This window comes from Canis lupus, chromosome 14 (genome assembly GCF_003254725.2).
Source record: "Canis lupus dingo isolate Sandy chromosome 14, ASM325472v2, whole genome shotgun sequence".
NCBI lineage: Eukaryota > Metazoa > Chordata > Mammalia > Carnivora > Canidae > Canis > Canis lupus.
This window is the reverse complement of record NC_064256.1, coordinates 39,775,475-39,798,740: the sequence shown is the minus strand read 5'-3', so window position 1 is coordinate 39,798,740 and position 23,266 is coordinate 39,775,475. Positions and strand designations below refer to the sequence as shown.

At 38.1% G+C, this 23,266-nt stretch overlaps 1 protein-coding gene and 1 long non-coding RNA gene across 5 annotated transcripts in view; one reads left to right on the top strand and one right to left on the bottom strand.

The window, feature by feature from the left end:
- SKAP2 (src kinase associated phosphoprotein 2) overlaps positions 1-15,122 on the top strand; it is a 178,023-nt gene extending 162,901 nt beyond the window's left edge. For 3 of the 4 annotated variants that reach the window (XM_025464446.3, XM_025464448.3, XM_025464451.3), the window contains 2 exons: positions 12,247-12,348; positions 12,702-15,122. In XM_025464446.3, the coding sequence (XP_025320231.1) occupies positions 12,247-12,339 (93 nt within the window). In that variant the 3' untranslated portion in view covers positions 12,340-12,348; positions 12,702-15,122. The remainder of the gene's footprint in view (positions 1-12,246; positions 12,349-12,701) is intronic. The other variant, XM_025464447.3, reaches the window with a different exon arrangement.
- On the bottom strand, positions 14,009-17,140 carry LOC118350626 (uncharacterized). Its single transcript, XR_004804807.2, has 2 exons — positions 16,278-17,140; positions 14,009-16,066 (listed from the first exon to the last, which is right to left on the bottom strand). It is a non-coding gene; the product is annotated as an uncharacterized LOC118350626 (long non-coding RNA).
- Positions 17,141-23,266: the final 6,126 nt, after the last annotated feature.

Sequence of the window (23,266 nt, the reverse complement as noted above, 5' to 3'; positions counted from 1 at the left end):
ACCCCGGGATCACACCCTGAGCCAAAGGCAGATGCTCAACTGCCGAGCCATCGAGACATCCCATGAATTTCTTCATATAGAAACCAAACTGATAACATTTCAGTTCAAGAAAGGTTCTTGGAATTATTCCTCAAGTCTACTTAGCTTATAATTTCTTTCACCAACTTAGCTGCAACTGTGTTTAAAATTAAAAGGTTGATTAGCTTATACTTGGAATTCCAAATTATAGGGATAAATGGCATATAGTCATTATATTATGGTAAAATGTGAAACTCATGAAACCCACACAGGTCTGTTCTTAAAGCCTTCTTTATGAATCAAGCTGTCCTTGTTGCTGAAAAGCTCAGAGTATCAGCCTCTAGGATAGGCTGTCAAACAAGAGTTCCCACGGTCTCAGAAAATTGCTTTCTGTTATTATGAAGTTCAAAGTACAATCATAGGTGTATATTATCCTTCTCAGATCCCAAGGTAGGCACTTGCTCTTCTCCCAAACCTGTTTTGTGGAGGTTGTAATTTTATGTGTGAAGCTTAGCATAGAGCTAAGGTTAGTAGTGATTCAGCTCAAAGGAAGGGGATTATACTGCCATCTAAAATGTCTAAGTGCTATTATTTGGATATCATTTACCAAAAAGAATCCATTCTCTATCAGCTCTTCACAAGGCTTGAAGTTCCACAGTCAGCATCATTTCATGAGGGGCCTTCTAGAAAGGGTTATTTTATCTGGATCTCATTTTGGTTTTTGAAAGAAGAGACAAGACATCGTTCGCCAGCATGTTATCACTGTTGGCTGAATGATTTAGTACTGATATTTATTCAGCTATGGACCTAGTAGAATCAATCAAGTAAATCCTGATGTGGGTAAAAAGAAAGGACACTTAACTCTCCCTTGATGGAATGTGGACAAATTCTGGGCTGTTGATGGCCATCTTGGCTCTTGGTTTTCAGGTTGCTTTGGGAGGCAGTGTATGCTTGTCAAGATTCTTCCCTAATTTTGGGGAAGACAGTTCCAGATAGGAATCTCTGGAGACTCTAATAATTTTCTATTGCCTTGGTCTTCCAGTTTTTATGAAAATTTTGGCTAAAATAGACCATAAATTAGTATCAAAAATGCATTTAATATGTGAATGAAAGCAGTTTGAATGTTTAATACTACTGTAAGTACTACTTTAAGCTCCTCAAAAGAGAGTGAAAAATTGCTCAAAAGGACTTGTTTCTAGATCATGGTAAAGAGATACATTTTTTAAAAAGTACAATTAGTGTAGAAATTGCTAGCCTTGTTATATGTCTAGAAATTTGTTTCATCTTTCTCAGTTATATTAGATTTTATGGTGATAGGATGGAATCTTACCATTTTAATTTATTTTTTACACCATCTAGTGGCTTGGAATGAGTGGTGCAGGTAATTACTGCTAATGTACACAGAATGATGTCATAAACTTAACTCTAAGTCTAGTTATGGATTATTACTTACCTATCTCATATCAATAAGGTATTAACATTAATCATAAATTTTTCATCATTCTGAATGAAATGTAAACATTGTATATATAAAGAAGAATACATTTTTAAGGAGCCTTAATACAGTATTTGTAGAGGCATAAAAAATGTGTACTTTGTAAAGAAATTAATGCCACAACTTCTCTAATAAATAATGCCATTTAAGAGACTTTAAAGAAATAAGACTGAGGCACCTGGGTGATGCAGTTGGTGAGTGTCCAACTCTTGTTTTAGGCTCAGATCATGATCTTGAGGTCATGGGATCAGGCCCGTGTCAGGCACCTTGCTCAGCTTGAAATCTCCTAAAGTTCCTCTCTCCCTCACCCTCTGCCCCTCCCCATGCTTGCTCTTTCTCTCTCAAATAAATAAATCCTAATAATAATAATAATAATAATAATAATAATAATACAACTTGCTTTTCAAAATTAACTGATCTATATTTTGCAATATTTAATTATCACTCATCTCACTTACCTTCTAGAAGTTTGTCAGTGCTGAAAATACTCTTAAAAAAGGCAGCACAAGATAGTTTAAGAAAAGATACACTTGAAATACAAAGTTTAGATAAATCAAAGACTAAAAATCATGTGCATTATAATAAAAGAGGGTTTTAGGGCAGCCCCTGTGGCACAGCGGTTTAGCGCCGCCTGCAGCCTGGGGTGTGATCCTGGAGACCTGGGATCGAGTCCCACATTGGGCTCCCTGCATGGAGCCTGCTTCTCCCTCTGCCTGTATCTCTGCGCCTCTCTCTCTGTGTCTCTATGAATAAATAAATAAAATATTTTAAAAAAGAGGGTTTTAATTTTGTAGGTGAAATGACAGAAAAAGATGGAACCAGTTTGGCGATTGGGCTGTCTTCATTAAAATTCACTACAGAAATATAGTTTGACTTTAAAATTCGGTCCTCTTGCTCTGTTTTTGCAAGGAAGCCTTGATGGGGTGTCAGCTGTGCTCAGCCAGCCTGGGGGTGATTACTTTACTTCAGGCCTCTTTTGAGAATTACACAAATCTTAGCCTTTAAAAAAAATTTTTTTTTTTTAGTAAAAATCCAATGTTGCAATAAAGAAGCATAAGCAGATAACCTGCCCTGCCCCCCTTCCCTTTGTAACATTTTGCAATTAGCAGCTGTCATGTGACCCCTGGCTGAGCTGGCCTCTCTTTCAAAGTGTCTGGCATTTTCTAAGTTTTGACCTTGGAGGCCCACTAATAATAAATTTAAGTACTGCTTATCCGAAAAGGAGAGCCAAGTGACTTTTTGCATAAAGTTCCCTTCACATTGGGTCACTGCTATTTTTCATCTATTAAAATAAAATGTGTTATGGACTTCAGTAGTTCAGTGGAATTTAGGAATCTTTTTATTCTCCCCTAAAAACAATGGGCACATTTACAGGGACAGGTGAAAGTGGAATTTCTAATTTTAATGAGAGCAATGTTATTAGGGAATTAATTCTGAAACACACAACCCGGTGTCTATTCATTTGATAGGGGAAAATGATATTTGAAGTAAAAATATCTTTTCATTTTTTCTTTTAAAGGAATCCGGTTATTTAAAACTATGTCAAATTTCATTACTAGTCTACATTTCGCTTTTATTAACACCTTAAACATGGACATAATATTCTAGTTAATAGTATTCTCATAGAACTATGTTTATGAAATTTTAGAATTTTAATAGCAGGATCCAGGTTATATAGCTATAGGCATATTCCATTGCCCTGCATACCTCTTTGGTTATGTCATTCTACTTGATGTTCTGGATTTAGAGTCCTCTATCAGTTTATCTTTCAATCTGGACTCATCGGTAAATTGCTAACTGCATTCCTATTCTTACTTTTAAAGTGATAAATTATTTTTAGAGACGTAATGACAGGGGAGCTATGCTTCAGCAGGAAAGAAGCACTCTACTTTGTCTGGTATTAACAGAAAAACAAGAGAGTTAAGAGTCCTGGAATATTTTATCTAGTCTAGGACACATGTGATTTGAGCATTGCGGCTTTTGAGAATCTTTTTATTAAGTCAAAACAGGAAATGTAGGTTGACAGTATTCACTAATGTGCAGTAAAGGGGCTTTTTGTTTTGTTTTGTTTTGTTTTGTTTAGTGTGTATTGGCTGGAGGTTCAAGCATTGCCTCTATATCTGTTTGTGACTCTTTTCAATGATTGGTGAATTGAGACTGTCACTGATCATTTGCTTCTCATTGTGAAAAGCTACAGATTGTGCTACTAGGGCTTTTCTGGCTTCAAACTTATAAGTAAAAGAAAACAAAAATGACAGTCCTATCGAGCTCTAGTGGCAGAGTTACTTTTTAGGTCTCTTAGTTTTTCCTTTGTGACCATCTGACCCAGTGTGCCACAAATAGCATAGCCAACTGCTGAAGAGTAACTAGGACATCTCAATATAGGACATACATTGACGCTAAGCTAGTTCCCAAAATGTTGTTATATCATACAGCCTCTGGGGAAGGAGGAGGAGTATGTGTATTTGTGACTGCATTTGTTTGGGTCTGATGGCATTTAGTTTTCATGCTGTCAATATGGGAACATCGTAGGTACAGTGAGGCATGAACCCCTAGGCAGACCTAATCAGCACCCACCTTCACCCCCTGCCCTCAGAAAATGTTCTGGTTCCAGGCATGGGACTCCTCTTATTATCTCTGCACGAACAGCATGTTTCAGTACTTCCCTGTTTTCTCTTACGTAAAATGGAAGGAGTGTTTCAGGAAAATGTTGACAGATGAAAGGGGAAGGTGACTATGGGAGGCAGGCTGGAAGGCTCAGCCCCTGCAGTAGCTTGAGAGGTCAAGGATAAGCCAGAAGGCCATGTCAGAGATGCAAGCAGAGCAGAAGTGGCAGTGGAGGGGGCAAGGCTGTGTGGTCTAGTTCTGCATGGAATAAGCCAGAAGCAAAACAAAATAACTCTAAATTCAGCACGATGTTGATAAGTTTTTTTTTTAATCCAAAATTGAAAAATTAATGATTTTTATGCCTTTCTGTCCCTCCCACCCCCCAAAACTCAGAGACCTCCTTAATGAAGATATAGCAGTGTTCATTCCTTTGAGATGTCTCCCTCCTCACCCCTTTAAAGGCCAGATTCCCTTTGAGCAGGGTAAAGAACTCATAATAATCACATTGCCTTATAGTGAACCCCAACATACTCTTTTCATTGCCCTGGTTTTTGCTATACAATGAGTGGGAAGGGAGAAGGAGGGAACAAAAAAGGATTTGTTGCATACTTGCATTGTCCTTTTCTAGGCACCCAATATGCTTTCACTCTTCTGATCGAAGATCACCCTATGCAGTCTCTGGTGTGATCATTTTCCAGATGAGGAAACTGATGCTCAGCAAGGTTATGTAAATCACCTGAGGATACCAGCTAGGAAGTACCTTCTCCTAGAATCAATGCAGATCTGACTTAGGGCATTCTCTCTTTCTCCTTTGCTATGCCTACATGGGGTCTAGGAGTATCAGTTTCTCTCTCTTGATCCTGAACTCTTTGAGGTAGATACTGTGTCTTGAGTATTTTTGTATCCCTAATTCCTAATATCATGGCAGATATATGTTTAGTGTGTGTTTGTGAAAATACAAGTAAAAATAGGAAATAACCATGAACTCTTAAAAGAATTTAGAATGATAGAATCCTAGGGTTAGGGGAACCTTAGTGCTTGCCCTTTGCTTTGTAGGTGGGGACATCTCAGAGCTCAACGTAACAGGGGAAAATAAATAAAAGACCCAAGGGAAAAAGACTACTCCTGTAGAGACCTTAACCAACTAGAATTTGAGCACTTGAACTTCCAACTCAGCCCTGAGCTTCTCAGTAGCCAACTATAAAAGGGAGGGACAAGGAACTAATAATCCCTTTTAATAAAAAAAAAGAGGGATTGGCTTTTCCTAGATCTGATTCCTTTAAAAAAAAAAGCCTCACTAGAGTTTCTATAATCTTCACTGATTGTCTGACCTCAACAATTTTATATAATAAAGAGTACAACAGTGGCAGATAATACCCTTCACAAAAAAATGTTACAGTAAATATAACAACACACTTCATAAAGGTAATTCTGTGATAGTCCAAATGTGTAATAATGAGATTTATTGATTTATGTTAAGTATGTAACTGGATTATTGCGGAGTCTCAAAGAGTGCTATGAATATAAACCAAGAAAGTCACCCCTAAAAAACTTGGGGATTGCCCAAGGTTGTATATCTAGTTAGTTATAGAACTGGGATGAAACTCTGAAACTTCTGGGAAAATAATCACAAGAACAATGAGGAGTTGAAAGCCCACTAGATTTTCCTTTACACCTGCCACACTGTTTTTACCTTTACAAGGTTCTCTCTTAACCTCTTTGGTACATACAATAAATTCAACTGAATTCAGGTCTTCAAAGATTTGGAATCATTTGGTCCCTATTGTAGAGGGGACAGACATCTTTCTTTCTGCAGGTGGAATTTAAACTCTTCAGACAAGGCATGATCCTGGGGTCTCCGGATCGAATCCCGCATCGTGCTCCTTGCATGGAGCCTGCTTCTCCCTCTGCCTGTGTCTCTGCCTCTCTCTCTCTCTGTGTCTCTCATAAATAAATAAATAAAATCTTTTAAAAAAAAGAAAGAAACATGGTGAGCAGCAGCCAACTCCACATAGGGACAACTCCCCGAGTAGGAACAATGCCCTGAGTAGGAACAACACCGTGAGTAGGAACAATGCCCCAAGTAGGAACAACATGCTTCAGTTGCGAAGCTAAACACACCTCAGAACAAATGTTTGCTTAATCATTATGAAAAGTCTTCAAATATGTCTGATCTACAAAAAGGAAAAAGACCTTTTGGAAATTACATTTCTTAAGAAAACACCAAGGATTGTCAACTGGTGCATCATCCGAAATGAAGACAAAGTATGCTTCATCAACCAGTCTGTTCTTATTGAACACCTTTCGCATATCCACTGTGTGGGGCACACAGGTCAAGTGTAAGGCATTGTCCCAATCTCAGTGAGTCTGGACTTGGTTTTCGTTGAAGGGACAAAAAGTACATAAAATCCACTGGACAATAAATGCTCAGTTTGAGATGAGAGATGTGAGGACGGGTTAAATAATTTGGAGGACAATGCATGACAGCCAGGTAACTTGAGTCAGGTCATAGTTGCTGGTTTGGATTTGGGTGAGGTAGGGGGGATGTTCCCCCTGGGGAGAAAAGCGCTACGTGCAGAGGTGGGAATGAGTGTGGCGTGGAAGGTGGACCGCGTGGACCAGAGCCGTGAGAGAATGTTGCCAGCAGGGTGGGGGAGAGGCAAGCGGAGGAGTTTGCAGTTCCTGCACTGGGGAGCTGGTGTAAGCGCGTGAGCAGTGCTTGAACCTTGACTCAAGAGGCTTCTGGGAGGAACAGAGGAGCAGAGCTGATGATGCTATAACCCGGGGTGAGGCGATGAAGGGCTGAAGCAGTGGCGACAGTTGGAATAGACAGGTGGGTGAGCCTGAGAACAGGGTCAGGAGTCTCCTACCGGTCAGAAATACACTGTGTAGCAAGGCCACCTTCTACTGAATAGGATTCGAGCTTTTCTTTGCCTACCATCAGTCTGAATAGCAGTCTGAATCATCAGACTGAATAGCAGCTTTTACCATGTGGCATTGTAAATATGGATTGTGTAGCAGCTTGAGTTAAAGCAGCTTGAGTTAAATGCGTCTCGACTCTGGAATAGAAAGTAAAATTTTGTTAGAATAGCTGAATTCTTACTATCGGCTTTCTTGCTTGTCCTTTGTCTCTCTTGCTTTAAAAATGGAGCACACAGTAGAGGGGAGGGGGAATAATTCTTTGAATTAGCGTAACTCAAAGTCACACCTGCATAGTGAATTATAAAGTAATGAGATTGATTTCCATAAACCACTAGGAGACTCAGTGTCTTAAAGCAGGTTCATGGAGGGTGGTATTCAGACATCACGGAGGACCTCAGGGAGTGTTAGTGTCGAATTCCTCATTTATCAGCTCAGGAGACTAAGACTCAAGGAGTTAATGTGTAGATAATAATAGTAAAACACTGGGGTTGTCAGGTTCCTGTCGTGCATTTTAAGGGCTGAAATGATGGGCGTATGAGAAATGAAAGGAATTTTAGAAAGTTTCTAGTTGGAGATAGTAAAAAGGAAAAGATTGAAGAGGTAGCCTTGAAGAAAGTATTTTAGTGTTTTAAATAGGTATCTGGATTTCATACTACTACCATGTTCGTGAAAAATTGAGAATATCACAGTGAATAGTTGGAGAACAATGGTAAAGTCCACTGGTTCTGAGACTCAATGCATTTTATATTTTGTAAATAAAATTAACTTCATTTCTGCAAAAGGCTAGTATGTTTTAAAGCACAGATACAGGTTTGGAGAAAAGATGGGTCATCTTTCAACCTTTCTAACACCTGTTGCGTTCAGACAGGTTGGTAACTAGTTTCTGGAAGGGGTAGTGTGCATCAGGAAATCTTATTAGTGTTTCAAGTTTCTGTTAAGGCAACATTTTTTACCGTATGGTTTGCAGAGAGTAGATTAACACACTTGAGAAATGAGAATCGTGATGCTGAGAAGGATTCCAGTGAATGTTGGGGCTATATTGAAATGTAAAATAATACACTAGCAGAAAGCAAAGATTTAGTGAATGAGTAAACACAGACATACGTTTACTATCGTGTTGGTTTCACACCATCAGAACTAGTCCTTTCTCCCTGCACAACTACATAATCCCTTTCATTTATTGCTTAATAACTATTAGCTGAGGCCGAAAATTTTACTACAAAATAAAACAAATAAAAACTATTTTAATGGCAGGAAAATTGAAAACAGAGGAGTTGGAGCACAACTGTGCAGTGCTGCCTCACGATTATTTTCTCGGATTATTGGGCAAGTTTGGCTTTTTTGCTTCTTTGACTGCCACATTACATTTTGCCTGGAAGCCATCCATTTTGCAGATATTGAATTTCTTTTGAGTACTATTTTTATACACTAAGCATCACTACACCTCTGGATCTTGATAGCATTACTACGGGAGGAGAAAGAAGCTTTGTGTTAGTAATTACCTAACATTGTCAGAAGCTGACTGCAGGCCTCTTTCTAGTGATAACAGAATAACCGCATAATGTAGCTTTATAGCACATGATTAATAGAAAATAATTACACGTCCTACAAAGGGATGCAATATTTCTTATAAATTGACTGGAATGGTTTCCTGTAGATTAAAGGACTCTTCATTATTTTATCAGTCCTCCCGAAGCACAGTCACTTGCCTATGTTAGCGTTTTAGTTGATGTTAAGAGCCGAGTAGGGTGAAGGATACCAGATGGCAGACCTTCTTGTACCTGAGATCTCATGTGCCATAAAGATGACATGATGCTTCCTCACCTTTCAGAGATTTAGGCAGCAGCCCGGTATGGTTCTGTCTCTTTACTTATTTATTTATTTATTTATTTATTTATTTTTGTTTAATAACAAGATAAGGCTTGAGGGTTGTTTATCTTTTTGTTGTTGCTGTTAATGACCCACCTGTGACTTTTAGAACAATACCGTAATTAGTATGTGGATGGTACGACAACGCTGTACAGATTGTATTGTTTCCCACCCTAAGTAATATGTCATTTGTAATCAAATTTATTTGGGAACGGCAAACAGGGAAGGCAAAGAGGCAGATCTTCTTCTTTAAAGGGAAAGCTTGCATGGTATTGAATCTTGAGGTTCAAGTTTAGAATACCGTACTCCAAGAAGCATCTTCATTCCAATTTATAGGCTGCAAATGGTTTAATTGGGATTCATGTTGCTCAGGAGGCTCATACAGAGGATGGTAATGATAAAAGTAAAAGCTTCTGTGTTTGCAATCTTGTCGACATACTCTAATGGCCACAGTGTAAATCCATAAATTTACCTCCTAGATTTTTTCCTTGCTGTATTTTATTTTACCTCTTAATTCCACACAGGAGTATCCTATGGAATTCTTTACAAATGTAAAGTAATGAACATTCTGGGTTTTTACCCTTTTCTGATTGAAACCTGTGATATTTTGGAGTTTGATGAGCGAATTTCATATGCTTTTGAATTATTTTAAATTAAATGAAGCATTTAAGATTATTTGAGTCTGAAACTTTATGCTTTGCTGGAATGTTACTTTTAAGGGATTTGTTTGCAGCTGAATAAAACTCCTCCTTCCTGTTTTTGACTGTACTTTCTATTTAATAAATCTTACCAGTGACCGTCAAGCAGAATTCTCTCAGGTGTGAAGTATGCCATTGGTCCTTTGGTGAAATGATTCATTGGAAGTCAGTTTCTTAAATTTGGATGTGAGTGAGCTTTTTGAGAACAATAATATGCCCTTAGTTGAGAGTACAGATTATAGCCAACACGGAATATTATAAAGTGACTTGAGCATTCTTGTTTGTTATTTGAATATAAGCTCTGAGACCCAGATTGAGGGCTGTTCTCTGAAAGCAGGTTTGAATCTCAATACACCCTCACACTGAGTATGCTCTCTGTCTGCCTGTTGGGGGGGCTAGTTCTTTTACCCTTTACAAATAATATTTTAAAAAAAATAAAACTTAGATTGGTATTGGGTAAGAGCTCTCATATTCAGACTTACCCTGTTAAGCATCCTTTTTGAAATCTTACAATGTAGGCCTTTTGCCTCTGGAAGGTTAAATACATTTGTTTTGTGAAGCATTAGGCTCTAATTGTATTCATTGCCTTAAAAATTGAAAAGGGCAGTTTTATTAGGTAGCTATTAAGATATAATGGTTGCTAATCATAGCTTTCAGTAAGTTGGTGTTTTCTTCTGATAAACAGATCCTACATAGATTATAGTCACTATCACTGAGTTCGGACATCAGACTATTTTTGTCACTTAGATAGTTTTATCCACTAAATTCACACTAAACATTGAACTTTTTAAAAAAAGATTTTATTTTTTTATTTGACGTGGAGAGGAGGAGGAGAGAGAGGGGAGAGAGAAAGAGAGAGAGAGAGAGCGCGCGCGCACAAGCAGGGGGAGCAGGAGAGGGAAAAGCAGGCTCCTTGCTAAGCAGGGAACCCAGTGCGGGGCTTGATCCCAGAACACTGGGATCATGACCTGAGCTAAAGGCAGATGCTTAACCAACTGAGCCACGCAGACGCTCCTAACATTGAACTTTTAAACTTAAAAGTCTTGAGTCCTCTGCCTCATAAACCAGAGTTGTGCCCTTATTAGAATAAGTGTAGGGTTAGCCTGATGCCCCCCACCCCCCACCTTTTCCTTCCATCTTACTCTTCCTATAAACCTCATTCTGGTACAACCCACTGTTAAAAAGCCATACAGATTTTAATATGGTATTCTCTCTGTTGAAAGACTACATATCAATACACACTGCTAGTGTTGCTACATTTGTATTGAGGAATTGTATGATTTTCCTTTCTGATGGTCAATAGCATACTACTCAATACAGATGGTAAGTCTGTGCCAGTATGAACATTCCCTCCCCACATGTAACTCAATATGCATATGCACATTTATCTATGACTCAGATGTTGGAAAATCATAGCCTATTGAATTACTTTGGGGATTGATTTTAAAAATTTATCTTATATGAAAAATTAAATTTGGGTCCTACAGTGCTTTTGCAGAGTATTGCTTTTGGAAGATATTATTCTTGAAACTTGTAATTCATTTTACTTTGTTTGTATCTCACTAAACATAAATAAATTTGAGATAAAAATACATTAGTCAATCTGGCAGACATATGAGACTGGTTGCAGTGTGCTCACGAGGCCTAAAGCAGTGGTGTATCTGTCAGTGGAGGCAAAGGGGAGAATTGGAGGTAGAGGTTATCTCACACTGCAAAGTAAGTGCAAAAGTGACTCATCAATCACTCTTTTGTACAGCTAGATTAATATTTCGCCTTTATAACTTGAGATACTTTATTTCTTATTGATCTTCCACTGTAAGGGTGAACCTAACACCACCTGCAAATTCCTGCCACCCATCTTTTATCTAATGTAGTTTATGATTAGTGAAAGCTTAACAATAAATGCCTTAGGGAAGCTTTTAAAAGGAGCCCTTTAAAAATTATTTTGCAAAGCAAATGTTTTTGGATATTTATTAGCATTTTCTTATTCCCTCATTTACCTATTTAAAATATCTCTACTCATATATTAGATTTTTCTTAAGAAGGAGCATAGCTCTACATTCTAAATAATTTCCAGTTCTATAAGTTTAACTAGGAGTCAGTTCATTGTGAAAAGATAATTATTTCCTTGCTAGACAATAAGCTTCTTGAAGGCAAAGATGGTATCCTAAGGATTTTGGCTATAACCTTGTAGCATCTAGCACTGGTGTTTGCACAGAAAAGGTGTCTCCCAGGCTGTGTGTGTGTGTGTGTGTGTGTGTGTGTGTGTGTGAGAGAGAGAGAGAGAGAGAGAGAGAGAGAGAGAAGGGAGGGAGGGAGGGAGGGAGAAAAGAAATGGGCCTGGCCCAGGGAGCTCACTTCCTCCTGTAGTTCCATTTGCTAGGTTCTTATCCCAAGTGACTGTTTCTGTGTTCTATACCAAGTAATAAACAGGCTTGGTCTTATGCGTTAATTTAAATCTTTGCCTAACAGCATTTTTAAGTGTCCAGAAACAAACAAAAAGATTAAAATGTTTCAATTTGCAGCTCAAGCTCTTGTAACTTTATAAAAGGAAATAACATTTCAAAGAAGTTGCATATAAATGACATTGTACTTATACCAGTCTAAAGGTTAATATTGCATATTGTTTTCAATTAGGAATACAATAGATATGGCTGGTGGGTAGGAGAAATGAAGGGAGCCATTGGCTTGGTGCCGAAAGCCTACATAATGGAGATGTATGATATTTGAGAGTCCTGGGTAAGTACATTTTAATCCAATATTCTGTAATAGCTCATATGTTCTCTTGGTTTCTGCGTTATGAGTCTTTGCCTTTTAAAAAGTCTTTGTAGTTTTCTGATAGCACAAAGATCATGCTCTCACATCTTTTTCTTTTTTTTAAATCTAGTTTAATTTTTAAAATAACTTGATAGAATTTACTTTGGAAATAGATTATTTAGAGAAAGTCCCTTTGCTAATAACTGGATGTTATTCCAAATCTTCTCCTCTTGAGTAAAATACCACTCTTTCTGGCCTTTATGAGGAGCTGAAATGACAAAATGTTGAGTAAATATTCATTTTTCCTTAGCTAAAAATATATTTTTTTTCCTAAGCAGGAAAAGTCAACATTTCAACTGGAGAAAAAAATTCAGATGCAACTTTCTGCCTGCGGAAAAGGAAGAGTCTCCTGCTAGTCTGTAAATGCTGTGGATTTAAAATCATCTTGAGAGCATGAGTGGCAGCTCATAACCTTTTTGTGTTTTGTTGAACATTTGTCTTTGACTGTTATTTTATGCATTCATTATAACATTCCTCTGATGTGAAATTAAATAAAGAATATTAATGTAAATTAGATGCAAGCAGTAAAATTGTACCTGTTGCTATTTTGCGAAGAAATAAATGTAGTTTTTATTTACTCATTTGATTTGTGTGAAGAATTCAGCACAATTTTATATGTATAGTCACTGCTGCTTTTGGTATGAGGTGTAATTTCTCTTCAAATTGGATGTCAATTATATTTTAGAATGTAATATATAATTTCATAGAGATTTTAATTAAATATATCATGCAAGCTTTTGGTAGCTACTATCTAAGGAACGTGGCTTTGTTAAAACTTTGTAGATGATTGATCTTAGTACTGATTTTTCACACAGTAGTGACATGTTTTCATGCAAGAATTTCTACTGATTTTTACTTCATGTTAAATACAGCCACAGGAAAGAAAAAAATGATAGAATTGCAGATGGTAGTGTCCCGTCCACTGGGACGCACGTGCAGGCCAGAACCATGGCGTGTGCAAAGCCCTTCATCAGTAACAAACACCCTGGTTAGGTGACGGGCTTGCCAACATTTTCCACCACCGTTTTGTTTAAATTTAATAAAATAAAAGATCTATAAGAAAGCCCCTCTTGCATAATGCAGTGGCATAAAGAATCTTAACATACTCTCAAAATAAGAAGACCTAATGGAGCACTGTCTTGGCCTGTCTGATCGTTGCTATGCTATTAAAGTCCCACCACAAAACAGTAGAACTCCAGATCTGAGTTTCCTCTCTGCTTCTCAGAGCAATGAAAAGAAAAGGAAAGGCTCAGGGAAGAGAGCATAGAAATCATGGTGGGAACATGTACCAACAGGCTAATGGAAAGATGGTGTGAGCCTGACCCTGGAGGTATATGTCGTGCTACCTGAGCAAGATTTGTGGAATTATAACATTACCTTTTCGTGTATATTTGAAATCAAGGGTATGCCCACAAGGTATCAGTGTGCCTTTGACATAAATATATATATTAAAACATTCTGCTGATTGGATAATTGTAGTCACTTAATATTGAATCATTGATTAATTAGTAGGTACTACCTTTTTTGAACTTTTCAGATCTTTGCTTTATAAAGATAAAGATTCTAGCCATGAACAAACTGATAATATTTAACCCCCTTTATTTATATAAAACTATTTATAAACAATATCTCAGAACTTACATTTTACCATTATCTTCTTGATACTGTGATCACCAGAACTCAAACGTAATGAAATATATTTTTTAGTTTTAGGGATTGTGGGTAAACTCTAGTTTATATAAATTAGACATTGTTGAACCAGAGCTTTCAGAAATTAATTTGTGCACTTGTGAATCTTTTCCTAATAGAGAGCCAAGGGAGTAGATTGAAATCATCTCGGCAAAAGTGAGCCAATGGGAGATAAATTTAGTGGTCTGTTTTTCAAACAGAGTTGGAAAAGCAAAACGAGTTGTGGTTTCCCCTGAAAATGTAGTCCTGGTTGTGGATGCAGGTTTCATGCTTCTGGTTGAAGTGAAGATTTTAGTGCTGGGCCAGTAGGTGGCAGCAGCTTTTCATTGCATACTAAACCACTGGGCAACCCCTCCCCCACCCGGGCACACACTGGAACAGAATGTAAAGCATGTAAAAGATTTTTGCCTCCTTTTACAGTTAATCCAGGAGAGGGAGTCCTTTGCCAACTGATGACCAGCAATTCCAAGCCAGATAGTCGCTGTGAATGGTGACAATACAGAAATAAAGTGTTACTTCTGTCCAGAGCTCCTCTGGCCTTTGTTCTTGTTTAACTTGAATATAGGTGGGAGATAAGAAAGGAGACAAAAGATTGAAAATTAGAGTGACAGGAAAAATAATCATTACTTTCAGCTCATGACTACTTTATATTCATTTGGTGAAATCATTTGTACTACCAGGGAAAAAGTTTTCTTTACACCCTTGACAATATATCACACTCTCTTCAAGATCATAATAATATCATTAATGTGCATTTAAACAACATGGCTTGTTAGAAAATATGCTAATTGCTATGTTCTCATTATGTTTGCTTAGCTTTTATTTGTTTTTCTATGAATAGTTAGAGAGCTAATTTTTTCCAAAGGTGATTGTAAGTCATATTTTATATAGCATTTTGCTTGATTATTTGCTCTGTACTGAATTTGTACTCTATTGCCATTAGATCTTACAATAATGTTCCACTCTGCAAATTTTTAAGGTTCAAATAAAGTTTAATTGTTTGCAAACTGTTATGATGCTAATAATTCAACAGCCTGCTGTGTTACTAATGAAATTACTTTGTTATGATTAATTTGGAAAATAGTGTGTTGATTGTAGTAATTAAGCACAACAAGGTGAAGTAAATGATTCTAATGCCATCTGGCCTCCAAACTGAATGAAGAAATGAAATAGAGCTGTCATCTGAATTTATTCAAAGAAGTAAGGATAATACAAATGACTTTCATTGCTATAGGATTTACACTTAACCACAGCTCACCCCATTCTGTTTTTGCCACTCTGTTGCATATGACACTTTCTCTTATGAAAAACAATGTTGCTCAGCCTCGTAATTGTTTTTGAATACTTTCTATTATTTTAAGTCGACTATTTTTACCTTGTGTTAATTTAATTACAGATAATTACATAAAGTATCATAGGATCATAGAAAATTACTTTTCAACCATCTGTAAGTGAAATCTATATACGTGGGGGGTGGGTTGCTATTAGTGTACAAACATGTCAAATATAGCCTCTCGCGAAGAGTCGAGATTTCATTCAGTTGTTCCTCAAATGTTTCCAGCCAAGATTCCTTCCTAGCTCTTAAGATTTCTACCTTTCCTGTAATTTCTCCAGTCTAAACTATTGCTACTCCCTTCATAGAGGCTAGTGCCTTCCAGGGCAATGATTAAATGCAGAACCCAGAACTGAATTGTGTGGTAGGGATCCAGAGTTGCAGGTGAGCCACTGTAAGAAAACTGACCTTGGCATCTGTGTGGTTTAAAAGTTGGAACTTCATCAGTGGGACTGATTGAAGCATTGTGAGAATTTTTGACTTGAGAAAAGCACTTATAAATTTCAAATAAATCTGTTGTTTGTTTTTCAATTGAATAGAACGTTATAGACACAAACTGTATGGAAATCACTTCTACTTCTCTTGAGTTCAGGAGATGCAAGAATATTGGAGAGCAGTCTACAAGACACAGAAAGAGGTGGTGGAGATGAAAACATGATCGAGCCATAGACAGCACAACTTGACTCAGGTTGAAGGAATAGAATGACCATACAGAACGTAAAAACATTTGTCAGAATGGCTTAGTTTGTGAGTAAAATCTTGAGTATTCCAAAATACAGAGAGACAAGTAAGTAGCATATTAAAGTATCTTTCTACAAACTTAACCTACATGCAAATGCATAATTTAAACCATTAATCCTCTTGTTTGGGAACAAGCAATGTCTAGACATCCTCAGCTTCAACATTCCCGTTCACTGCCTTATAATTGGGTTCTAGAATATCTGTTAGAACCCCTGATGGCATAACATTCTGCTGTGATGAGATAAATACAAAATTATATGATCACAGTAACATGGAGTGACATTTCATTAACGCTGGGTTTGAAGGGCTTTCTCTTGTTTTCCCTAGTAGGATCTCCCCTATCATAACTTGGACACAAACATAGGATTTATTGCCAGCGGGGTACTTCAGAGTATATGGTGTGTGTCCAGTAAATATTTGTTAATTAGCCGATTTGGCACCCTGACGTATCTCAAGGCTGGAGCTTTAAGAAGGGAAGAGCTTGACTTCTACACCCGGTAGAGAAAATGCCTATCAGTTCATACATCAGCTTTCTGGATGACAACATTCTCTTTGTCAAAAGTTCGGTCCCTTTCACTGTGTCTCTAAGAGTATTTTTATTGTCCCCATGACCCCATCAACAAGTGGACTGGATTTGATCAGTGGCAACAGAACTGGGTGAGGTGGGAATGACACGAAGGTTGAGTGTGGCAGCTTGTCTTCAGCGGCTTCCCGCCTCCCTGTGCTGTTCGGCACTGTCACTCTTTTAAGGAAGGCACAGGTAACTCAGGCAGGGCAAGTGGTCCAGGTACACTTTCCATTACATTCCAAATCATGGCTGGCTTGAATCCCACCTGGCCCGTGGCAGAGAAGCCCTCTGATCTTGGAAGCTGGGGCCTTGGATGGATCAGAAAGGAATTTCAGAAAGTGGGAAGTTTCGCAGTTGCTGCCAAATATAACCATAATTCATGTCCTGGGAGTCTTTTTAACTTCTACTCCCCTATTTCTTGAAAGTTGTCTCATTGTGTTAACTTGAATGCTCTGACTCCCCAAGATGAAAGGACCTGTAAATGTAGAACGTAGCCTCAGCGCTCGGCCTATAGCCCCGGTATGCTGGGGAGGAGGCTGGGAGGGAAGCAAGCCAAAAAGCTTGTGGATACGTGCAAAGGTGTGAAAACAGAGATCGCCTCAAAAGCCCATTGCCTAAGTGCTTTTCTTGACATGGGAAGCGTGGAAAGTGTTTTCTTAGGTTCCTCTCTTCCTCATTTTCACTGTTTTCCTGTCCATTACTCAGGTTGTATAGGAACAACACTTGCCTCTTTCCTTTTTATCAGTCTCGACTTAATAATAGAGAAATATCACTCCTGCTGTAGAGTCAGAGCAGGTGCCGTCGCGTAGCTTGAGCAGCATTTACCTCTTGTTTGCGCCAAGTGTCACACTGGTACCCTCCAAAGAGAAAATTAATGACACCAATGTATGCCAATTAAAAATGACTGCTTTAGAGGAGGAGAAGATTCCAACAAATAAGCAGGTTCCCTTGCATCCTCTTCCTAGCCCCCTGGGGAGCTCGTTTAGCAAACCTCGTGTTCTTTAACTATCATGTCAAAGTGATGATGACAATGTGACAAGCAATAACAGTAGCCGACATGAACTGTTTGCTTGTTGTCTCACTCAGTACTTGAATCCTCCCTGCCAACCTAGAAGGTAAGATCTGTTGTTTATTCCCATTTTCCTGATTAGCAAACTGAGGGTAATCTGTCCTGACGTCCAGGAGGAGGAAGTTAGCCATGCCAGCCTCCCTCCCTTCTATGCAGCAACATTCTGCTTCCTGGTACTGTGACCAGTTCAAACCACATGCATAATTCTACTGTTTGCATGTGGTAGGCACTCAGTATAAGCTTATTGACTACTGATGATGACACAATTCTTGTGAAATAGTCTAGAGCACATGAAAAGTTCAGGAATGGATCATCGGACAGCTGAATTTGCCTCAGTTTGCAGTAAACAGCCTGTGGTGACTGTCTCAAACCCGAAGCAGCTAAGCCATAATGAAGGAGAAACTTTAACACAGGAGTATTTCCATCCACGAACTTCTAGTCTCTCTGAAAAGAGTCAGTCAAGGCAGCAGAGCGTCGAGAGAGGACACAAGGCCAAAGGGGTACTTTTCCGAGGATCTTTTCTCATCCTCTCCATCTCCACCAAAGTCAAGCCCATGGCAACTGACCAGCCAGGAAAGCCTTAGAGAGGTCTAAAAAGCAGCTGCTTCTGTCTCAAACTGTTTTTAGTTGTTGTGGGTAGGTGGCAGGGGGGAGTAAATCCTTTTTTTTCCTGCCAGTTTGAAGGATTATTATTAGCAAACTGTTCAGCCCTTTACAGTCAATGAGCAAACTTCATTATAAAACTTGTAGAATTTTGTAACTTTTAGAAAAGATTTTATTTATTTGAGAGAAAGAGAACACGAGGTGGGGGGAGGGGCAGAGGGAGAAGCTCCCCACTGAGCAGGGAGCCTGATGTGGGACTCGATCCCAGGACCCTGAGATCATGACCTGAGCCAAAGGCAGACACTTAACAGACTGAGCCACCTGGGCACCCAGGTATAATTCTGTAACTTTCTGGCTCCTAAGTGTGAGGTGTTACCTCTTGGGCACCTGTACAGGGCTCCAAGAAGGAAGTCTTCTGTTGTGTTTTTGAACAAATGCTTTTACAAAAATCTTTTTCTGTGTCAGTGGTTGGAGGCTAGCAGGGGTAGAGGAATAAGAGAGAAATGAGGACTACCATCCATTATGGGGCTCTGCAGTTTCACCAGAGGTGGGGTAAGCTTGAGCCCTTTTATAGCCTGAAGAACACCCCGAACTATTATTGGCTACCTCATAGTCCCAAAGAGGAGCATGTCCTGAAGTTCAGTCTCCAAGGGGTGTTTCGTTGCACAGAGTACTCTGAAATGTGCCTGCCATTCAGATCATGCTTCTGAAGAACAGGGTGCAAATGACCAAATTGTCTTGCTCTCCAGCTGCCCACTAAATAGATCCATTTGATGTAAATTAACCCGTCCCATCCAGGCCGATAGAAGACTCATTCCTAATTCCTGGTTCAAACCCTTGTGGTCTGTAGAGTCTCTACCACTCCGTGCTTTCATCTCCTTGCTCCACTTTGCTCCTCTTCCTCAGGCTTTCCCAAGAAACTAGGTTGTATGAGGCATGAGGGGTAAAATTCTTACCACTCTATGGAGTTATTAATGTCAGTCGTGCTCTCTGCTTTCTGGGAACCCAGCAAATGCAAGGTATATACCTGTGTGTTTAGCTTGTTACCGTACATCCTGAATTGAAAAACTAATATGTGGCTGCCTTGTGTGTGTGGTTATCTATCTGTTGCTTTTTGCTTCAGTGGGTCAGCATATTTATTTTATTCTTTATTATCATCTCAGGCTTGCTGTTTCTCTTCCTATCTAATTAAATGATTCCATTTTGAATAATTACATTTAAGTGCCCACAGTGTGCTAGGGGCATTTCAAACATAGCATCGTCACAGTCTTTTCCAAGAAGACTCATAACCTAAATAAAATAGACAGGACATAAACTCAGGGAAGGAGAACAGCCCCAGGTAGCCTTACGTTTGCGCAATTCTTGGCAGATTAAATCATTAGTGGTGTCCTAAGTCATGAAAGAAAAGGTTCTCTGATTTCGTTAAATCTGAATTTAAGAGACTATCTTGAAAATAAACTGGGAATAAACACACAAACATTACATACACTTGGAATCTATCTACCTACCTACCTACCTATCATCTATGTCTATAATTTTTTAAGTGTGCAGTTGGGAAGGTAGGTGTAGGTGCGAGGATTTCAGTGTTAGTCCAGAGGAAAAGATTGAGTTTTGGAAAATTCCTGGAATGCTTATAGCTACTGACTTAAGTGTGAGGGGAACCAAGGAGCTGTGTGTGTGTGTGTGTGTGTGTGTGTGTGTGTGAATAATTTAAATATCTTTTAGAGTTGCTGCCAATGATGTAAAACATTCTGAAAGCCGCGAGTGACCCCTACCCCTTTAGGAAAAAAACTCTTCTTTCAGTTGGGGACGGTTGCACAGCTGAGCCTGGGTAGTACGAAGACCATTGGAACTGGAGTCAGTCAAAATTCTACTTTCAGTTCTCGAATGCACTGTGCCTTAGGATAAGTTTCCTTGCCTGCAAACACCAGCAGCACCGTTCTCTCTTCCTCCCAGGGTATAGTTGGGCTCAAGTGAGGTTATATTTGGAGGTGGCCCGAAAAACCAATGACAGCGTTAAACAGGGCTTGCCTGCATTTGAAGATATGAGAACCGAAACAACGGGTCAACATGAAAATTTCTCCTTCACACCAAAAGCGAGCAAGGGAAAAAAATGTTAGCAATAAGCAATGGCTGTACTACTGTTCAGAACGGTGTTAGTAGGCTGTTGCTTTATTATTTTATAGCAAGGATCGATGTAAACCATCCTCAAGGAGTTTGGGATTAAATCCTCCCTGTAATCCTAAATGCGTTTTTGAATCAAGCCCATTATTTCTAAGCTATGGTTACTTTCTGTTCATCGAGGTTTCAGTAACACAGGAATGTTACTTCTGTCTGTAGAATTTTGAACTAGACTTTTCTTCTGATATTTAAAACCATCAATCGGAATAATAGGTTTGAGGTATACATTGCTTATAGCTGGTGGGACTCAGCATTTGAATATTTTTTGGTAACAGATAACCTAAGAAAAATACAGGTTCCTTTTGACCAATATCTATTCTCTTTATGAACCATTTCTTCCAGATGGGTGTCTGTGATTGTTTGCATGTGAATACACACTTTGTAGTTAAACATTTCTTCAGGTCCATATCTAGGAAGAAGACCATTTTATTGGACCAAATTAGCCTTGTAATATAGCCCTAGTCTCGGCTTATAGTTTGTGAAAATATGGGACTAGAAATCAGGGCAAACCAGAACCTCATTACATGTAACCTTAATGCTTTAATGTTATAACTTTAGGCAAAGCTAATAAAAAATGCAAAGGACTCTTAAATAATTTAAATTATCTAAAAAATTGAGCATATTCCTTCAAATAATAATGGCTTTCATGATCTGATTTTTTAAAAATTCATTTCTCATATCTTGAATTACTCAGAAGTGTAGATATCAAAGTAAGTTTGAGTTTATTTAAGATTATTAAATATATTTGTTATCATACAGCGTCTGGAATCGAAAATTCCATTTTTTAGCCTAGCAATTATAATGTATAATGTTATGCAGTATAGAATTCTAGCAACGTATTTGATAATGCCATTATAGCATAGAACTCATTTTTGGCACTTCTCTCTAAAACAGTGCTCTGTAATGTGCTTCCTTGATTATTTTGAATCATTATTCAGTTCCATTAACTTTAAAAACAGTCATGTGGTGTACCTGTTATTATTTTCTTTCTAAGATAAAAGCTTCTCTTATCATCATAAACTTTACTGGGAAAGTATTACTTTCACAATGAATTTTTCATGACTGTTTTGGTCAAGAGAAATAGTTGGGAATGCAATGAACAGGGGGAACCATGATTGAAGATCAGCCCATTCCTAAAACTTTTCCTCCTCTTCCTAAATAAGTGCAGCAGAGAATTTTTAGTTGCTAGCACACCGTCCTTTGCTTCCTCCGGTGCTGTGGCAATAAATACTGTATATTGATTACTACTTAATTCTAATGGAAATGTACTGAGACTGGAAACACATTATAGCTTAGCATTTAGTGCTTTTGTTTTTAAACAGTTTTTAAAATTTAAAAATTGACATAATTGCCCCAAATATGCTTTGATTATTGGATCCCAATCATGCTATAAAATTATTCTCATTTCATATCTTTTCTACGGATTATTTTGTTCACAATGTATTTTCCTGGTACTTCATTGCTATTTTTGCATAACCGAAAATCTGTCATTTCCATTTTAGCTCAGTTTGGAAATGCAAAAAGCATATTAGAGCAACACATTAAAGATTAGTACAGAAGCACAAAAAATGAATGGAAGGGAGCCAGGTGGAGATTTTAAATTTGGTAAAACTATTCAAGTGTGCAATTTTAATCCATTAATCTGGTCTGAGACTGCTTATAAGAAATATTCCTCCCTAAACGAGGTTTTTCTCATTTAAAACATATGGAGACGGGAAGCCTCTCACCTAAAGCAAATACTGGATTTGGTTTTGTTTTGTTTTGTTTTCTCGAAGAGAAGGCCGACGCGAGAGCTTCCCTAATCCTGCGCTATAATTTATTCGTAGTCAAAACCAGATTGCCATTTACACACTAGGTATTAAAAGCTAGTTATAGTCATTAAAGGTGGTCTCTCTAATGCTTTGCGTTAAGATATTCAATACGAGATTTATTTTCAAGCTATTTCGGGGCCATGAGAGAAGTTGTTTTCTTTATGAAGGGAATTCTGTATTTTACTTCATTATTTGTAGCTTTTTTTTTCTTTTGGTAAATATAAAGCAGAGCAGGGGAGAATGGGAGGTGGTTGTTTCTTTGAATCTGAATACAGTCTGTCTTCTTAATGAACCTGCTGCACTGCCCAGAAAACAGCTCCCTGCAAATAAACATGCTAGAAGTGATTTAGCCACAATGTCCAGACTGTGTAAACATCTAATTATTACAATAAAATTGTCAATAAATTTACATTACTGCTCCCTTTTCAAACGTTAACCAACTTTTTCTTCGCTTGATAAAAGAGCATAAATTGTATTTTTATGTGTTGGTGTTTTTGTTTTCATTACACTTCTTGCTGCACTCTAGACAAAAGACCGCAAACCTTAACGCCCCGAGTTATTCCTGGATGAAGAAAACTCCTACAGTTGTTTATGAATGTAATGTGCTGTGTTTCCTTTCACAGGGACACGGCCTCAGAGGCTTCACAATCTGATCTTTAGTCACGGCATTTAAAAAAAAAAAAAGCCATAAAGCTGGTATTGTAGTCGCTGCAGCTTTAAGAGAGACACAAAGAATTAAGGCCTCTTATAATCCACTATTAGAATGGGAATTTAAGTTACATTAGAAGCAAAAGATAAAATGGTAAAAATGCAATAATTTCCTTTAACAAAGATTACGTCCAGTT